At 43.7% G+C, this 20,407-nt stretch overlaps 1 protein-coding gene across 1 annotated transcript; it reads right to left on the reverse strand.

Annotated features, from left to right (window-relative positions):
- Positions 1–1,626: 1,626 nt before the first annotated feature.
- On the reverse strand, positions 1,627–19,306 carry TMEM179 (transmembrane protein 179). Its single transcript, XM_009467193.2, has 4 exons — positions 18,982–19,306; positions 15,156–15,293; positions 13,547–13,625; positions 1,627–11,480 (listed from the first exon to the last, which is right to left on the reverse strand). Exons 1-4 carry the CDS (start codon positions 19,281–19,283, stop codon positions 11,301–11,303), a joined length of 699 nt encoding a protein of 232 aa, XP_009465468.1. The 5' UTR covers positions 19,284–19,306; the 3' UTR covers positions 1,627–11,300.
- Between the last annotated feature and the right edge of the window lie 1,101 nt (positions 19,307–20,407).

Here is a 20,407-nt window from a genome sequence, read left to right on the forward strand (position 1 = left end):
TTGTCTTATCTCCTTCTCACACCGAAGCTCTTTTCCCATTCATCCATCCTGCTTATGCACACACACATACACACCTTTTCCTACTCTGCCCCTTCTTTCTGTTCTTTATCCATCACAGATCTATCCTCACTGCTGTGATCTGAACAGGATTTCTCCTTATTTTTGTTCAATGCTGTTTTTCTAGGTGTGACATGTGACTCTTTGTGAGTCCATGAGTTTGGAAGAGTTAACAGGAGCTCTAAAGTACACAAAATTGGCCGTGTTGGGTAATATTTCCCTTGCAGGCCATGCTGGGCAATATTTCCCTTCCGTACAACTCCAGAGAATTGCCCATAAAGAGGTGAAAAAAGAGGAATACATAATTTATTACAAATGGTCAAGGTGCTCACCTGAATTCACGCTGGTGCCAGCGTGGTGAATCACTTCAGAAGTCAAGAGTCCTGAAGCCAACCAGCTCTGAGCAATTATTTAACCCAGCTTGGAAATGGTCATGCTTTTGCTTTAAAAGGCTGAAAGAGAAGTGATGGAGGACAGGGATCTTGCAGCAATTTTTGAAGCAGACAGCAAGTAAGTGGGCTTCCCAGGAGCAGTGTCTGGGGTGGCAAGACTCAAAGGGACAGAAGAGAGTAGAATGAGGTCGGTGTGTGAAAATGGGTTAGCGACAGGGCCTAAGGGTAGAAGTGCTGCCTAATATCCCTTATGCAATGGGTATTAAATTAATGCACAACAGAAATCGCAGACCACAACAGCAAAGGATAACTGTTTTGGCAGCGTTCAGTACATTCCTGAAGCAGGAACAGAGGGCAGCTGCCAACACCCTCTTCAGGCAGGCTCACCACATCAACAGCACCTGATTGCACTAGGAGGCGTATCCATACCCATACAATTAGAGGAGACAGAAAAGGACACAGTGAGATGACACTAACTTTTTTTACATTAACCTCTTAATACACTCAGCATTAGCACTGGTAAAAGGTAGCCCTAAAGACTGCTTTTAGTCCCACTCCCTCCCTTCATCTCTCCAACCCTGCTAGTCTGGAAACAAGTTAATGGAGCAGGAGAAGCCCACAGCAGCAATTTGAATTGTCATTTCTGCCTTTTGCCACTTTGAAGCAAGTAGAAGGGCTGGCAGCGTGTGACTAGAAAAAGAGTATTACCGGCTGCCCTCAAGGAATACCTCAGAAACATCTAAGATAATAGCATGGACTTGTTTCTTATTAATTCCTTGCTCCAGGATAGCTGTTGGGAACCTTTAGGCCCACCTCTGAAGGGAAAGGCTGATGCTACGTGAAGAAAGTTAACCAGCTGGCATTTAGAAAATGAACCTGCCCATGCAGCCTGTGGTCCCCCTTTACATTTGGTAACAAGCTGCCTTTCAGCTGCATGCTGACATGGGAGCATCTTCTCTTTGCCTCCGATGGCATTAGAGTTCACTGTTGGAAGATGGTACCAGAAGGGCTCAGGCAGCTTAGGATGGTTGGCTATATCCTTGACTATACAAGCTGTGGCATGCAGATGCTGGGGAATGAGTACACGAACTAAGATGCTACCATTGACTTTGAGAACAATTTTTTATCTTACATTGTAACAATTTAAATTCACCTTCAAAAAGCAGGCACAGAAATATTGACTTTTCAAATAATTTATTTGTGTATATCACCAAATCATAAAAAGCCAATGCACTGTCCAGCAAAAAGCATCAATATATAAAACACGTTAACTCATTATCAGTAACACTAGAGTGTATCACTTATACTGAACCCAGTCCAGCTCCTACTAAAGCCAAAGGAAACTTTGTCAGTGACTCCATTAGCAGAAGGATTGGACTCAGAATTTTTATTTGCTCGTTGTTTACAAAGAGCTGTATTAAAATGCTAGTAAAAAGCTTCCCTTTTGAGACTGTATCAAAACAATAATAAACCTCACTCCAATTCTGTTTCTGTCAAATGCATGCAATTAAAGCTCCAAATCAGCAGTCATTACACTGCAAAAGACCACACAAATCAAGAAAGATAATGTTCAAAACAGAGCAGGCTCTACCCTCAGCTTGTGTGGACTGGCGTGGCTCCGGCATGGCTCACAAAGCTAAGCTATATACACCAGCAAAGGATCTGCCCCTCTACTGCTTTCAATGGTTAAACAATTATGAAAAAGTGTTCAGTTTTGTCCCCAAATACCCATTACGCGAGGACCTCTAGCAGCATAACACAACAGTTAATCTAGACTCTTATAAAGCTTTTCCCATGTGGCTATGAGAAGAGACAATAGCTTACGAATGCGTAAGTCACAGGACATCCATTTCAGAGAGGCTGAAATGCTTTCAGGCTCTGCACTGACTTACAAGCAAGAAAGATCTGCTTCAGGTCTTTGCAGGTGGTACCACACAAAAAAACCCAAACCTTTTAAAACTAGGGGTGCTAATAATCTCCATTCAAAAATGACAAGTCTACAGAGATTTGGGCACAGTCTTTGCTTCTCCACACAAACCACAAGCCGCAGGGGGCAAAGGGCCAGCTCTATGGTACCTGGATCTGCCAATGTGGAAGGAAGAGGTTTCCAAAGCAGGCCCTCCAAACGTGGTGGCAATGCCAGCACCTTTACACTAGGTATCTGCACAGCTGACAGAGGTGGCTCTCTCCAGAAGCTGGGTTTAGGCAAACACATACTTCAAGGAGATGATCTGCAGTTTGTGATGCCACAAGAGCAGGCTGGGGCTGAGCAGGCCAAGCAAAGGTTGAAATTGGTGCCAGCGCTGCCAGCACAGGCACTGCCATGCTGGATCCCTCACATCGCAGCCTGAAAGCCGAAATCCCTCATAGCAAATGCACTAAAACAGTTGTCCCCACTACCTATTTCTATTCTGATTTATGGCTCTCTCCTGTCCCCCTCAGCAGTCCTTGTCCCCATTAGGAAGAGACATGAGAAATAAGGCCTGATCAGCTTGATGGCAATAAAATCCTCTGAAGTTTGCAGGAATGTTTTTGGAGACGAAAGGATCCAGGGGAAGGAGATGTCAGTGGAACTGCTGATTTTTGTTGGTGGTGGTTTTTTTTGTTTATAAACCTTTATAAACCCTCTTAGGAGTGTGCCTCAGATTGCAATATGTTGATTTCTCAATTGTGTAGCTTGGGCTGAAATATAGCAATAGTTTTATTCAGAGAGTATTTGACCAGAATTGCTCTGATGCCATCAGTCTGCACTGGTTGTGGACTCCAATGCATTGGTCCTCCCCCTGGAAGGACACTGTTCAGCACGGAGCTTCTCGGCATCATTTAGCAGAATGCTTGCAACTCAGGAAGACTGTGGTTTAATAAGGAGACTGTTAGCACCTTTTGAAGTCAAGTGTTGAACACTGTTTTAACAATGACGGTTAAAACTGTTGCAGCAGCCTAGAAAGTGGAAAGGGTTAACTGATTAAATCAAGATCCAGTGTGTTGCTGGAAGATGTGCTCTATTTCAGACACAAACTGTTGGACTTCACAGTGTTAACAGGGAACGATAATTCCCTCTGCTGCAGGAGTGAGTGGGGGAAGAGCTCTGGACTGTGTTATGCGGAATACCATGACAGATGTTTTTCAAACATTTTCCCACCTTAAAATCTATGGTTTAACGTAGCACTCATCTAACTCCACCGGGTTCCTCAAGGGATTGCTGGCACCAGTCTTAGGCAGCTCCTAGAGCAACATGTCACCCGAATCAGGCCTGGTTTATGTAAAGGGAAGGGTTTGACGTCATACCCCAGAGAGCCCGAGTGAGAACAGCAAAAATCTGCCACACTTTTTCTTATTTTTTGACAAATGTAAAGTTTGCTGTAGGAGCTGCAATTTCTCTCACATTCATAAATACTCTTCAGAATCTGTATACAAACTGGAGTCAAACTTGCCCAAATCTGGGGGGAAACAAGGGGAAAATAAGGAGTAAATAAAAGAGTAGTTTTGTCACACAACTGTTTACTCACTTGTGTGAGAAGTCATCCAACAGGTCAACAGCAATGATGACTCTTCGTTCCCACCTCCTGGCAGGTTGTCTCAACCCTCACTTTACAACATAGTCAAGTGGAAAGGGGGAACAAAAACTTCTCAAATTGGGTTTCCACCACATACAAATAATTCAAGCTATTTCAGTGAGCAGCTCTTCCTGCCAAGTACTTTGTCTCCTTGATAAACGCCAGAACCAGCAGGAATTAGGAGTTTCAAGCCATGTAGAAAAGCTCCAGCAGGATGATTTGAGGGGGATCCAGGATAACACCATGGAGGAAGCATTTGCCATGGAGATGGAGGCTTGTGTCTCCCAAGGCAGAGGGGGAGATTAAACCTGTGCCTCACAGTTACCTGCCAGCAGGGAGGGCTGGGGAAGGACTGTTACAGGCATTTTAACAAGTAGCTCATTGCTTTCTGCCACCCTTGTGAAATGCAGATTTTCAGGTAACATATAACCTTCTATGTCAAACAAATCACAGTTGCTGGCTTTTCGTTTTGGTGAGGAAAAAAAAAGAAAAGAAAAAAAAGTATTATTTGACCAATCAAAAGGGTTATTCACACAGCCCTTCTTGGGTGCCTATGCCCATTTTTTAGGAACGAGAATCTGGCAGGAAGCTAATGAGTTAAATCCTAAATCTTTTAGCTATCTGTGAAAATAGGATTTAGATTCTCACATGAATTCAGGTTTTTTGACTATTGTGTGCAATAACAGTTCAAGCACTTATAGCAGTTATAGCAGCTATGAGAGGTAGAAAAGTTTAAGCACTCAGGTGAATACATTCATGTTAATCTATGTTTGCAATAGCAGTTCAATTACACTCTTTGGCACGGACAAAAGAAACTAAAGAGAAAGCATTGCTATGTAAATACTCTTCCCAAAAACAGAATAGAAAGATGCTATCAATTACATGCCTGCATTGAAATAAGCAGTACTTGCTATATATTAAGTAAATTGCTGTCTAACCTCTCAGAAAAAAATGTTAAGTTTTCTGAGAGAGTGCGGTTGTGTTTTTCCCTTCTATGTTAAGAGTACACCAAAGTGCTGTCTTCTATACAGTTGTTAGATTCGTAAATTATTGAGTGAAATTTTGTCACTTCCAAAAAAAATCAAAAATCTCTTAATGTGTATTTGTGCATATTAAAATACAGAGGTTAAGTTTTCTCTTTCTTATGGAGGACAAAAATAGGAATGTGTACTTCAAGACATTAGGACCATGAACAGAAATAATTCTAAAACAATTTCACTGCTCAGGAACCTGTATGAGTGTTTTCTCACTGCATGCAGGTGTGGAAACTAGCCAGGCAAAACCTGCCTCTCTTCCCAGATTGCCTAAGCATAAGGAAAGGACATTCGTGGTCTCCAAAGCAAACATTCCAATGAGATAAAAATGAGCTATTTCCATCAGCAAAGGAAATGATCTGAGGCACAAATTTAGGATCTGGATATAGACAGGATTCCCATTAGCTCAAGGATGTTCACACATTCATTTAGAAGAAAAGAAAAAAGTTTTGTCAAAACCCAGATTGGCTTGTCACAAAATACCGTAAGACTTGCCAGTATGAATTACTGTCTGGATTTTTGTTAAATTTATCATTTAAATAGTAAAAGTGATTTTACATGCAATATGTTTGAGGTGGGGTGCTTTGGAGAAGGGAGATGATAAAAGCCCCATTCACCCAAACACCAGGTTTGCATGTACTTTCTTGCACTGAACAATTTGCAGCAAGCATCCATTCTGAATTTGCACACTTGATATTGCATTTTCTGAGACCCATCAAGTAGATAGATGTGTGATTTGAGGTTGTGTGGAAACCCTGTTTCCAGCATAAAGCCTATACAATGGCCTGTGGCTCACACTTCCTAGCAAGGGGACCCTGCATTCTGCACCCAGATCAGCCTGAAGAGAGTCCTGTGCACATCTCCCATCAGGAGATGTTCTCCAACCATCAACCTAAGGGCTAAGCTGCATGAGGTGCGAACAATTGAGGTTGAACCAATTTGCAACAAAGACTAAAAGATTCTGGAGGACAAATGAAGGTGAAGCATGGCTTTGTATCTCACTGATGAGAGCCTTCAGGTGTCCAGGGGAATCCTGAGTGTCCTCTCTCAACCAGTCATGCATTTCACATGCAACAGCCATTGCACCAAGAAACCCCAAAGCCCTCAAACCAGGAATCAGTTTGTCCAGTCTATCCCTCCATTTCAGAGAATAACACAGCCTAGGACATTCTAACCTGCTATTTACATCGGGGGTTTAGAAGAAACAGGGCAAGTGTATGTATTTTCTTAAGGTGAGTTTTCAGGTTATTTTAAATACAGAGGGTTAGATTGGTTAGATTCTCAGACACCATGAATCAGCTTAGCCCTTCAAGAACGACACGCTAACTTGCTACACCAAAGATCTGCTTGAGTTTCTTCAACCATTAAGACAATAAATAAGTTTTCAAATGAATTCTCCCATCTAAACTCCCACTACTAAATAACTGTATTATGAATACATCTTTTTTCGCCTTTGTCACCTTATCTTTTCTAACAGCAAATAAATGACTGTTTACAAAAAGACATGCTGGCTGTTCTGAGCCAGAATATTGTACTGTGTTGCAGAAAAGCATGGTTTGGCAACCGAAGGATTGACACTCCTATCAAAATATCTTCTGTTTGTTGCCTGCAAGTCTGCATTTTAAATTAATTAATAACAGTACCATGTTCATGCCAGGATCACTGGTCATTTAGGAGTCCGTGGCGCAGAATTCCTGAATCGGGGGAAAAGCACCCCTTGTTCACGCAATATAACTGTAAAGTGTGTGCTCCTGTTCCTTGTAGCTCTGCTTCCATCCTGAATAGTACATAGATTAAATCAACAGTGTTTCGTGTTGGTGAGGGAAAGCTTTGAAGGGAAATGTGACTCTGCTCCTAACAGGACTAATACAGCTAACATCAGGACATTACCCAGAGATAGGGGAGGAGTTAAAACATCTGCAAACCCCCATTAGAAACCCATCTCAGCCCTTTGGAAGTTGTGCACTGGCCAGTGCTTTCCTGCTCTGCTCACATCACATCCACATCCACCTCTGGGTATCATAACCTATGTATCATCACACAGATCCTAATACTAAGTAAGAAAAAGGCAGTGTAGAAAGTTAAGGGAACCTAACAACTACTCTGACCTAAGCCGCCTGTTAAGAGAAGGGCCTATTGCCACATCACAGAAGAGCAGTGGAATTCTTTCTGGCATATGTCTGTGTACATTGTACATACACACATATACCACCTCCTGAGAGCGAATGCTTTCACGACAAGGTCCGTGTACTCAAGTGTCCATCACTGGTTATTATAACAACCAGTTCTCTAAGGGACCATAGAAAAATTGCCATAGCACACATTTTTAAAGTAAATCATCATGCTCTTATTTTTGTGATTCTTATTGAAAGTTCACAGCTGAAAGATGCCTCATGAATTAGTGGGGTAAGGAGTTATGAGCATTTGTGCCCTCATGAGGAAATTCTGTTCCAAAAAATGTCTTCAATTGTTTCTCCAATATAAAAATAATAATGAACTGCATTGATCTAAAAGCTCAGACGACACTTGTTACTCAGATTTTTCTAACCTAGTGTGGACTGCTGGCAGGGAATTGGCAGGGAAATTAACCGCAGATGTGGGGAATATATTCAGTCTAAAAGAATAATTGTGTGGCAACACCCTGGTGCCTCAGAAAGCAGAATCCAGTTGCATTTGACTAAATAAGGCTCTCCCTGCATTACTAGCAATTTTCACAGGCCAAAACAGAGATCTTTTGACTGTGGTTTTAGCATCACAGGGAACACGGTGACTAAACAACTGCATCCCACAGACTTCACCAGAATGGTTCACAGCTTTATGAGGGGCAGCAGCAGGAGGGGCTGCATGGGCAAAGGCCACAAAGCTTTTACCCCTTCCATGATGTGACAATAAATAAATAGAAGTATAAATACCACACAAGGTTCTGGTTCTTTGAATACATCTCATGCTAGACTGTTTCCAGAGGCCTGCTTTTGGAGATGGCAAATTAAAGAAGGCATTGAAATATCACAGAAATGCAACATTTGACTCAGAGAAACTCCTACTACAGCCACACTCTGCACTGGTTGGCAATGGATGACTAAAAGCAGAGGTCAGAAATGTGCAAGACAGAGATGTGTGTGACGGAGAGCATAGGTATGTAAGTTTGTACAAATAATACTGCCATTCCAATGCATTTTCAGCTTGGCATCACCAGGTTGGCCTGTGTGTCCAAGCTTTAGGAGAAGAGGTTGCAGAAAAATAAATTAAAACAAAAAAGCCCAAGGATACCCTTCCTCCCCTCAAGTCAGCCGGAGAGCTTCCCACTGCATGCTTTGCCTTCTCAACTGCCCAGGGGCTCCCTTCAAAACTAGCTTTGCTTTTAAGCATCACTGATGCTTGCAAGCTGCGTGCCAGCCTCACCCCACCTGGTCAAGTGAGGGAAGCTGGGGAAAAGAGACTGAGACGCCTGTGGGACTCAAAGGAGAGCCTCAGCCTCTTTTCAGTTTACATACCAACTCCAACAGCAAAGATCTTTGCTTCATAGGCACTGAAAGGCAACTGGGACTAGAAGAATTCGTCCAGGTAAATGAATTAGAGAGGCTAAGCTTTGATGCCAAAGTTAACAGGTGAGTCTGTACATGTACTTCTGTTGGGCTGAACTTTCCAAAGGCTGAAGTGAGGTTTTTCATTCCTATTTACTTTTACTTCGACGTGGGATCCTGGCTGCCCCAGGTGCTTCAAAGATCCCACTTTTTGTCTACTAAGCTACAGAACAATGAAGATAGTGTCAGGGAAACAGTGTCAGGGTGACAAATGCTACTGAAATTGTTAACCACAAAAGTCAACAAGAGTAGAAACCCCAGGACCAGTGTTTGCTGCTTCTCATGGAAGTGGAAAGGAGGAAAAGACCCCAAGACAAGGGAAAAAAGACCTCTCTGAGCATGAGCTCTGGGCAGCCTCACTGATGAGCAGCACCTTCTTCCTCCTCAGAACCAGAGACAAGGCTTGAGCCCTGGTATCTCAGAGCAGGGTTGAGGAGGGGACACTTGCTATCTTCTACCTCCTGGTTCTTCAAACCCCCAGGCAAGATCAGCAACAGTGGTCCAAACCCACACGTTACTTCAGCCTAAGCCTGATTTGGCACATACATAAAATATATTACACACAGCAACAGCATGGTTCCACATGAGGAGTAAGTCATGCACTGAAGTAATTTGTAGGGAGAGTCTCATTGCTGAATCCAGTGAGACTGAAAGGAGAAGTAGTGTCTTTTACAGTTGGAGAAACAACTGGGGAAACATAGGAAACAAACAGGCTAACTTTTAGGACCCAAGTTCTTCTTCAGGGTATGAAGGGGTATGAAGGGGAAAGTCATGCCCTGGCAAAGGGCTTAGGTACCTGCAAGAACATATCTCTTATTAGACCAAATTAGTTAAAAAAAAAGCATTCCAACAGTCCTGATGTCTGAATTTAAAATTGCCATTAACTAACTTGATCAAGGAATTGCATTCCCTTGTGGGCAGAAAAACAAGATCTCTCTACAGACAGCTGTGGCCAACAGGGGCTATAAGCTATGTTCACAGGACCAGCTCACTGCTTACAGTCCACGGAGGGTTTTTTTCCCTAAATCTATGAGAACAATTTGGCTGTTAAATGTAATGTTAGGTTTTATGCCCTAAATGCTTACAAATTCAGGGATTTTTTATGACTTCAAATTCTGTTTCAACCAAACACTTAAGTAGGTACTTAACTTCAAGCACCTGACAGTCCCCAGAACACAACGGTAAATCTATATGGTTGTGCTAGCCCCAGGCTTGAGCTCTGATGGGGCAGAAGCCTGCTGTCTTCTCTCCCGAACCTTCTTATTTAACAGGCAATATAGATATGCATGGTTTGCACTTGTGTTGCAATAATTTGAGACTCAACTCAAAAACAGCTGCCACAGGCAGCATCTGTGTACTCACAAAAATTTTTCTTCAACCTAAACTGAACTGTTTGCTTAAGTTTTCTGCTGAATTGGGGTCTTCTGTGTAATGTGTACCCAGCGACAGCTGCCTAATTGTAGTACAACTTTACTTCTCTATCATGCAAATCCCACACTCATCGGAGTGACTCGCCTTAATTATCAGATCTACTTCTCATCTCAACCATCCACTTTATTTGTTGTTAGCTTTGCGAAAATAACAGTTCTTCTCCCTTTTCACAGTAAAATTCATCAGCCCTGGAACTCCTGTCCATCAGTGGGGAGAACGGACCCATTCCACACTGAACTACCTATAAAATAACTCAGATGTTCGAGCTCCTTGCTATGTTTATAGATATATAGAGATACCTACAATGCAAATGTTTACAGTAATTTTGCATACCCTATATGAAACAAATATCACAAGTAAATTCTAATACTCAAAACTGAATAGCATACAATGTTAGGGACCAAGTTACATTTATAAATGCACAAGCATTAATACTACCTATTCAGCCTAATTTCTTAGTATGCAAGCTTCAGCAATTGCTAGCTACACTACACTTCAGGAGTTATAATAAATGTTGGTCATGCCAAAATCTAAGAAGAAACAAAACCACAAAAATTCTCCACCATCCTTCCAAATGATACACAGTTTTTGACAGATACTGTAATAATATAGTGGTTTCATGAAATTCATTAACGCTGTCCAATATTAAATATCAAGTCTGGAACACAGGTTTCTCTGTTCTAAATGAACTCAAAATCAGAGCAGGAGTAACAGGTTCATCAGAACTGCATCCATACATAGCAAAAGCAGAGACAGTGAGAGTCTGTACTGGGACCAGAGCTGCAATTACCCAGAATAAAGTGAGAATAGGGACAGCTTTACTGGCAAAAGGGAGGAGAGGGAGAGACAAGGAACTGGACACAGCTCCAGTTACAACTGTTGTTGCAGAATAGTTTGAAGAAACAGCCTAGACTCTGTAGCCTGATCTTGCCAGCACAGTCCTCAGAAATGACCCCTTCCCCGAAAGCCAGTGATAACACGTAGGAGCTCTGCTAGCAAGAGCAGGTTAGATTGTGCCTGCACAGGACAGAAAGTTTGCTGTGCCAATGGCACATGGGGCCATTCATTCTCTGCATCCTAATATAAGTATTTCTGCCAACAATTTCTCATGGAGGAAGTGGATGATTCACAAGTACATCTCCTTTGGGAAAGAAAATATCTCACACACTCAATACCCTGACTCAACTTCAGCTCGCACTACTGAATAATAAAATCTAGATCCTGCCCTGTTAATTTGCTTACACTTTAGATCATGCCACTTTTCTCATCTTGCAAAGAGGTTCGTGAAGAGGATCTTCCTAGCAACAGCTCCTTCTCATGGATCAGACTATCTAGCAGGTCCTCCTGTCTGTAGTTGTGATAAACCTTCAGGAAAGCCAGAATGGTAATTCCCAGCCAAGTCAGCCAGGCAGCCCAGAGACCAAACTAGAGAAGAAAAGAAATGATAAAGAGATCAGTACTGTATTGTAAAAACAAAATCAACTGTCCAGGTGAATATCAAAATCTCAGCTGGACCAAGACCCATGGAGTCACACCAAGTCACACCCAATGAGGTCCTGGCCCCACCGTTCCTCAACTCTGTCAAGTTATTCTTAGCTTAAAAGGAAAAACTCCTTATGTACTAGAAAAACTGAGGCAAAAATGCACTAAGTACAATAATGAAAAAAAGAAATCGGTATAATCCAGGCGCATCCATTGAACTTCCCATATCTGACATTCTGGCCAGCAGACAATTCTTGGGATTATTTCACTTTTGCTACTTTAGAACTGCAATATGTTTTAAGATATTTTCCAAAATTTTCTTCCCAAGTCCTTCAGGCCTCCCTCTACCTCTGGAGAAGTATAAATTTTAAGGTATTTCTATTCAAAATATTGTTGAGAAAATCTTACCAATTGAACTGTTACACTCTGGGGTAACTGGTTCACATTAGCATGAACTCAGACAGCAAGGGAAACCCACTCCAATCCATCCAAGTTCCCGGTGGCTCATTTATACCTGGCATGAGATACCTGGGCTTAAAGCCTCAGATCTGCAATAGGTTCCATCACTAACTTGTCAGTCTCTCTTGCTTAACTTCATAGAAATAATTACACTGTGATTGGTACAGGTACGTGAATGTTGGCCTCCCTGCCTCAGAGGAGGCTCATTTGCAGTAAAGCTTTCTGGCAGAAATTCCATTTTAATTCTATGATGCGTTTAGCAAAGAAACATTAATTGAATCCCTGTATTTCAGTTTTGACATACTGCATTTTTAATTTAAAAAAATACAGCAATTTAAACACTTCCAGACAGTAATACAGCTGTTTAGTCTAATAGCCAATTTAGATAACCAAGGGCCACTATTTTTTAAAGGGACTTTATGTTCCTATATATATTATGCACTTTGGAAATTCTCTTAAGTCTTTCTGCCCATACTTAAAATTATCTCAGTTCACCAGTAAAGAACACTTTTTAGTTGTTCTACAAACCTTGGAAATAAGAGAGATTAATTTGGCTTTATATGACAATATCTAAAGAACTGGAAACTCACAAGGTGGACATGGACATTTAGTTCCCATGAACTCAAAGCTACAGAATGATAACAGGTTTACTTCTGCTACCATCCCACTGGCTGGCAGATAAGGAGTTAATGGCAAAATCTGCTACAAAATACAGCCTGGCCTTGGGCTAACATCATATAAAGGGGTCACTTTCAATGGCATATTTCTGTCCTACATGCAGATATGTCTGAGCTGGGTGTCTAGATGCCAGTGCTGGCAACAAAGGCATGAAACTATCTTGTGTCCAAGAGGCACGGTTACCTTCCAGGAGTGCCCCAGACAAGCTATTGCCTCTTCCCATATGGGACAACATAAGAAGCATGCTTATGGGTGCAGCTCTGCATGGATGGGGCTATCCTCCTTGCAGAACTAGTATGTGCTTACATGAGCAAGTACTCAAGTCCCAGTGTTCACTGACTTTGTTGACTTAGAGCTAGCATATTCAATAGAAAGGTCTGACAGCCTTAGAGGTCTAATTCTCAAAGATTCATCAGAAAACAGCCCTATGTAAATGACAGTAAACTTTAATTATTTTCAGTGGCCTGATATTTATATGGGCTCGGGGATCTCAGACAAATTCCTGGAAGGCAAAGCTAATAGACCCATGATCTGGTGCAGTTCAGACATTACTCTAAACAACAATGAAGAGCTCCAGGACACCAGTGTTGCAACTTTTGCAGAGCTCATTCTTTAGTGAAACAATAAATTTTCCATCATGAGTAACATGATCAGTGGCAAAGTCAGGTTTTGACATGTCCGCATTCAAAACTACCTATTTTGAATTTAAAATGCAAATGTGCCCGTCACCATCATCCTGATTCAGCACTTGCTGAAGTCAGTGGAAACGCTCCCATTGGTTTCAAAGGAGCAGTAGTTCAGCTCCAGCAATTCCAGATCAATGAGCAAGCGGCAAATGAACTGGAATAGAACCATGACCTAGTCTGACCTACCTGCGCAATAGCAAACTGGTCGTAGAAAGCAGAGTTTTCTAAGTTCAGTTCAAGATCTATATCCTGTAATTCTTCACAGCTACCCAAGGAAGGCATTTGCAGGGGAAAAAAGAAAATTATTTCAGAGACTCCAAACAGGCAAACCAAACATAACATGAAGCAACATCTTACATGCATTTCAAACAGTCACAATGGCATGTTCTATCAAAAGATATTCAAGTTATTGCAGTAACCAGGTTGCTTGCTAATCTTCTCTAAAACTAGGCTAAAAGAGGCATGTAATTACTTTCTTTAAAAATAAAATGTATAATTATGTAAGTGTTAACACCAATCTTCCGTAAGTGGAACTGTAATAGTTATTATGACAACAATATACTTAAAACCCTCTTCTCCCCCTACCCCCAAGCCTCCCACATATACACATCTGGCATCACCCCAGCTTGGTTGCTTCACCCCTGAACGAAACAAAGTGTATGAGCCTCCGTTACCTTTTGACTTCATCAGGAAAAGCCTCAGAAGAAGGAATTGTGTGGGTGTTTTTGTTTCAGATGCTCCAGCAAGGAGACGATACTCTGATGGTAAGATAGAGGCTGCCTACAGATTTTACAAATAACTTGGACTTTTACTGGTGTGAAAAAAATCCCAGGATTTTGAGGTTGTCTTTCTATCTCTCGGTTGATTTCTGCAGCCTCTTCTCTCTCCTTTTCAGTGCTGTCGGTCATCTTGGGTTCTTATCCGAATATTCGATTAGACGTTTTTTGTAATTGAATTTTTAACCGAATATTCGAATAATTCGATTAATCGTTGCAGCCCTAAACAGAACATTTACTATGGCATTTTACAACATATGACAATGTGCAATATAAATGTACGCTTTAAATAGTACGTCTATTCAATATCATATGACATAAAATGTCACCTTTTCCTCTCTCTTCATTGTTATTTGTTTGATAGGAAAAAGTCTACCTCAACTTATCATGTTTCCTATAAGGAGCATAAGCATCGTGGGATACAGCAGACCATTTTAGGAGCTGTACATTTTGTGCACTGTAAGAAAGTACCAACCATCTGTACTTTGCACTTACAAAACACTTTCCATTCTGTGGCTCTCAGGGCATCCACAGCACCGCTATGAGGCCAGCATCTTTATACCAGTTTTTGGATGATGGTGTGTTGTGGCACAGGCAGGATGAGTGACTTGCCCACCCTCACACAGTGGGTTGCCAGGACAGCAAGCCAGGAGCCGTGACTCCCGGTCCCCTGCCCTGCTCACAAGACCACACTCCTCCCATTCTTACAGCATTTCCAAATCCAGATCTCCTTTGGAAATAAAACTTTTTAAACTAATGGATTTCTTTTGCTTATGATCCTGACTCTTAAAGAGACCGTGAAACACCAGGGAAACTGTACTTTTCTTTGTGAGAAACTAAATGCAAAAAAAGTTTTATTTGCTGTTTTTGTTCCAGATGAAAAAAATCTGAATTTCCACATTACAAATGCCTTCTCCCCTTTGCTCACCTTGCATGTAATAACTACAGTTTGTAACACCACTGTTCATTTGTGCATATACAGAAAAAAAAAGGAAGAAAATGTATTCTTCGATACTAACCTATTTGGCATGCTTCCTTTTTCGGTAATTGCATCACACCACATGTTAAATCCTACACTCACTATAGTGCTAGCAATAAATGTGATAAAAACCACAAAGGCGCTGATCAGCAGATTCAGGAAGGCATAAAAGAAAGAGCTGCAATAAAAGGGAAGAAAAATGTAACTCATAAACAGCTGAAACACAACATCAGCAGTCTCTCTAAGCAGCATACACTGGGCACAAAGATATCAGTTTCCATTTGAAACACATCTGCTTTAATTAAGAACACCTAATACATTGAAGAACTATGGATTATGATTTTGAGTCACATTATCTTCATTCGTAAGTGCTTTTGATTTTTATTTTTTTTTTCACAAGAGGATGGGGCTTTAAATCATAAATGCTGAGTGGCGATTGTTCATACACAGCATGGTTTTCATTAGCTGTAATGATGAAAATCACCATTGTTAAAATAAATGTCATTAGCTTAAATTATATAGTAACTGGAGCTAAAATTATTTCATGACTAAAGTGATAATTGGGACAAAAATTGCCTAGGAGAGGGAAACTAAAAATAAAACAACACAGTACTGATAGCTATAATCATTTTAAGCAATGTAACACAAGGTACTGCCATCATAGGACACGAGTCTCAGTTTTATGGGCAATTTGCAGAGCAGGCCAGCTACTCTTGGGACTTCTCTGGCTTTGGTGTCAGTATGTACTTTCTGTCAGCTGAATGTCAATTTACTTCAGCTCCATTAACTTTTTCTAACCAGGGCCAGCCCTAGGCACATGCTGTTTGGAGTGGTAGGGGGTGGGATGCTTACAGTGGTCCCATAGGGCCAAGGAATTGTCTACTCATCTTCCAATCTTGCTGCTTGACTCTGCCCCTTAATTCTAGTTAGTGAAAACTTTCTAATCCTTTTCTCATTCATCTGACCAAGTCCTTTCCCACTTGAAACTGCTCTAGATGGCACTTGGAAAGTCTCATTATCTAAAAACTGGACATCTACTCTAGCTTAGAGAAAGACTGGCAACTCCAGGAGGCAGGTCGTCCCATTCAGGTTAGGTGGTAAGGATGAGTACGACGAATTTCCCACCAGTGCCGCTCTCATTATGCTGAGGATAGACGGAGTCTACTTACCCCAGAGAACAAAAACCTAGTCATTTCTCTTCCCTGGTGGCTCATTAAATGAAAAGCCGAGAGGCTTTTTGAGTCAGTGTTTGAATCCTGGGGAGGTTCTGGGTCAATCCTAATTTGTACAGGTTATGCATGGTGAGACATATGTGACCTCAGGAGGACTTCTTTAAAATGAAATGAGGAAACAATTACCAGTGGGGTTAGGATGTTTGTTTCTGGATTGATGTGGCTTTAGAGGGGCTGTCTAGGTTCTCTCCAAAGTGACAGTCGTCACATCCCGTCCCATCCCATCCCAACACTGATAGAAAAGAAGTGAAATAAACCACCTTCCAGAAGTGCCCTTACAAACTAGTGGGAGCTGGATGCCAGGACACATGATTTCTAGATGAACATAGAGATGAATCCTACTCTTATCCTTTGGCTTCACAGGACCTGGAGGACTAGATCAGCTCACCTCTGCAGAGTGCCAGGGTCACTCATATAGCAGAGGGAGCTGGGACAAGCACACCACGATTTTGCATGTTCACTGTCCTTGCCCTGATTTCACACCTAGCCTAGATTTCATCCCAAGTCTTGCTAAAGCCATAGCCACTGTGTGCACCTTAGCGTGGTATGCTGGCCTGAGAGGCAGAAAAGACTTGAGCAGTCCACTGAATAAAAACAGAGCTGACATGACAATTAGTAAAAGCCCTAGAAAAGGAACAGTTCCCAAGGTATTCAGTGGATCATCGCCAGCCTGGGACCTCTGGTCCTCCCTCTACTTCCTACCCTGCAGCACAGAAGAGGTGCCAAGGTCCAGAATCAGACCTCCCACCGGCAAAGCAGAGCTGAGTGTTGCACTTAATTTGCACCAGGCAAGCAGTAACCATCACTGTGTGCTGGAGGTTCCTCAGGCCAGGGCATCCTGGTAGAGAACTGTGCTAATTTGGCTTTCTGCCTCACCTAGATCAGAATTTCAAGCTACATATTCCAGATTGAGTGGATGCCCTTTAATGATAAATGCTTACACTCAAAGCAGACATTTCTTTGCAATCCTAGTAGTGAAGTATCTGAGTTGTACCTCTACCTTTCAGCTGAGCTGAACAGTCCCAGACCCAGAGCATGGCTCGCAGTGAGCACTTGCTTTTCCTACCCCTGCAGGCAATTCAAGCTCAGTCTGTCCCTGAGGCAAGGGGTGCTGAGACCCTGTTAAGAAGGATTTTTAGCAGGCCTAACTATCTGACAGCAATCATTCGAAGCCATTGCACATGAAGACTGGCCACCTTGCTAGGATGCATAACCCTGACTTCCTCAGGCCAACTTACTCCAGAGCTGACCCAGCAGCAGTGATCCTAAAGGGACAATTTTCAGAGGCCTGCCCAACAGTTTTGAACTAAATAGCCACAATTGGAAGCAGGCCAAACATCTGATCCAAATTTCATTATTACAAGATTTTTACTGCTGGTTTTTTCCAAAAATTAACTAGTTCTGAACTGCAAAACTGAAAAATGTCTGGATTCAACTAATGCTCTATACGTGTCTGATCACCTGAGGAAGCCTAATTTAAATGTATTAAGAAGTCCATGGTTATATTTAGATCTTGTAAGGTAAGTTTTAATATGGAAATAAGTTTCTGATCTCTACTTGCTATAGCATGCTTTAGTATTAGGCAGCTTGAGAGTGGTTGGAAAGAGCCAGAGAGACAACACTACTACCCAGTCCCCAATATTACCAACATCAGGGTTTTGTACAAGCCCAAATGTGCATAACAGCCACTGACCCAAGAAACCTCCAATCCAAATATACCTGGACATGAGTGATTTACCCTTGGCATGGTCCCTAAACCACGGGAAAATGGCTTTCCTAGCCTAGTCAGCCACCAGTATGTGCTCCTGCCTTCCCACCTCTGTGCAGCGGGATGCTTGGAGGGCCCTGGCCCCGTAGCACCCGCAGACTGGGTTACCTGTGCCAGGAACTCTACGCAAAGTGGCAGGACAGGCCACCAGTGAGCCGAGCACAGAGCACAGCTCTCCCGAGCTGCTGCCTGGACCATCAAGCCTCTCACTATTCCAGCTGGGGTCTGATGCCCCTTGGTTTGCCTGAGCACAGTAACCAGCTGCCAGTGCAGCCCTGCAGCTGCTGCAGGGAGCGCTCAGCATTGCTCTCGTGTCATAACCAAGCAATAGTTGTTCTCTGCAATAGTTGCCATGTCCATCACAAAAGCAGAATAAAAATAGAGGGGGACCACCAACTGTTCCCTTCTGCACCCCCACGTGCAACCATGTTGTTTCAAGGTTTTTCAGGCACCCGGTGTACATCCTGGGAAGGACATGTAGTGGGATGATGGTCAGGAGGCACCCGCGAGCCCCAGCCTCCAGTATCGCCCCATGGCCCCCAGCACCCTCTATGCCCACAACAGCTGAGCTGGCCAGACACTTCTCCCAGACTGCCAAAGGGTAGCGGGTGCATCGCGGTGAATCTGGCCCCGCACCCCAAACCCCTGCAGGGAAGCATCCTCCGGAGAGGGCCCTGGACACAGGTGGGGGTGTACATGGTGTGTGTGCAGACAGATGGAGGCAATACACTGCCTCACCCCAAACCCCTTTAGGGAGCTGGGTGATCTGGATGGTGCAAAGCCCAATGCTTCACCCTCAGGCTGCTCCCACTTGCCCCAGCCTTCAGGAGGGATGGGCACCCCCTGCCCTCCCCAGGGGTACTTACTCCTCGTGCCCTTTGCAGAGGAAGAAGAGGGTCCTCCAGGCCTGTACTGTGGCCAGCAGCAGGGAGAGGAGCCCGGTGAAGATGCTGAAGCGGCAGGCGGCCTCGGGCCCCCACTCCTGCACGGTGAAGCGTTGTCTCTCCACCGTCAGGTTGGCGTTAAGCCACATGCCCTCAGTGAAGAGCAGGCACCGACCGTGGAAGTCATTGCCATTTTCGGAGAGCGGCACCACCACGATGAAGCTGAAGAGGAAGGCCAGGAAATAGCAGATGCACTGAGCAAAGAGGAAATTGCTGAGCGCCATGTCCGTGGCTCTGCGCAGGCAGAGGGAGGGAAGGAGGGAGGGATGGAGGGAGGGATGCAGGAGGGAGGGATGCAGGAGGGAGGGATGTGGGCCAGGAGGGGGGGAGGATGGAGGGACGAAGGGAGGAAGCCTGCAGCAGTAGGGGGTGGGGAGGGAGGATGCGCAGTGCAATGAAATGCGATGCAATGCCTCCTCCAGACACAGCTGCTGCCTCTCCCGCGCCCGAGCTGCTCCTACTGATGGCTTCAGGGCCTGGGGGGGGAGCAGAGAGGAAGAGCTGCTGTGGGGGATCCTTCTTCTTCGGGAAAACCTGGCCGCTGATACACCCTGGCACCCAGGGGGTTAAATCAGTCTGTGCCTTCCCAGCAAGGCTGGGTACCACAAGGCTCTCAGTGGGGTATCTTGCTAATGACATAGAACACTGACGTCACCTGTGTTGGTGGCCGTGACAAGCACTCTCCACTGAAAAAAAAAAAAAAATACAGCTTCATCCTCGATGCTGAATCCTAGCAAGTTTTGGTCCCAGTTTTTAAAAATCTGGCCACCAACCTCAGATGGCAGCCATAAGGGACAGGGTGCACAGCCACCCCAGGACCTGCAGACCGAGTGGTTTTGTTCCTAGCCCAGCTGGTCACCCCTCCAACAAGATATTGAAAGTGGCAGCAAGGGCTCACCAGAAGTGGAAGAACTTTTGTTGAGCCTTGGTGTCAGTTAGGGGCTGCCCAGGGTTGGGATCACCTGCATTGTCCCCTGGCTGGCAGGCAGAGTAGGGAAGAAAGAAAATAACCCTAAGCTCCAGCTGGACATTAAGCTGAGAAGGGACGAGCACAGCAATGGTACGTGCATGGCAGGAACAGTCACTACTCACTCGATTCCCAGGGGTGAGCATCCACCCTGCTCGGCACTGCCAGGGACCAGCCCCCTGCCCTGCACCACTCTTGGAAAGACATCAGAGCATCCCCTCAGCTGTAGGGTCCAAAACTGCATGGCCAGGATGGAAGAAAGCAAAAGGCATCAGAAGGGAATGCAGCTTCTGCTCAGTTCTGCCCCCCCCCCCCCCCCAAATCCAAATTAAACTGTCCCCAAGTTAGAGTTTTCCCTCAATCCCAATTTCATTTTTCCAT

Source organism: Nipponia nippon, unplaced genomic scaffold (assembly GCF_047370975.1).
Source record: "Nipponia nippon isolate SJK-2023a ecotype South Korea unplaced genomic scaffold, ASM4737097v1 scaffold_11, whole genome shotgun sequence".
Taxonomy (NCBI): Eukaryota; Metazoa; Chordata; class Aves; order Pelecaniformes; family Threskiornithidae; genus Nipponia; species Nipponia nippon.

What these genes read in the sequence shown, in the direction of transcription:
- TMEM179 (XM_009467193.2), bottom strand. Translation starts at nt 19,283, where the DNA reads ATGGCGCTCAGCAATTTCCTCTTTGCTCAGTGCATCTGCTATTTCCTG. An exon ending in CTCTGCAAAGGGCACGAGGA is followed by an intron (nt 15,294 to 18,981) that starts GTAAGTACCCCT and finishes CTTTTATTGCAG; the next exon opens with CTCTTTCTTTTATGCCTTCC. An exon ending in AAAGGAAGCATGCCAAATAG is followed by an intron (nt 13,626 to 15,155) that starts GTTAGTATCGAA and finishes TTCCTTGGGTAG; the next exon opens with CTGTGAAGAATTACAGGATA.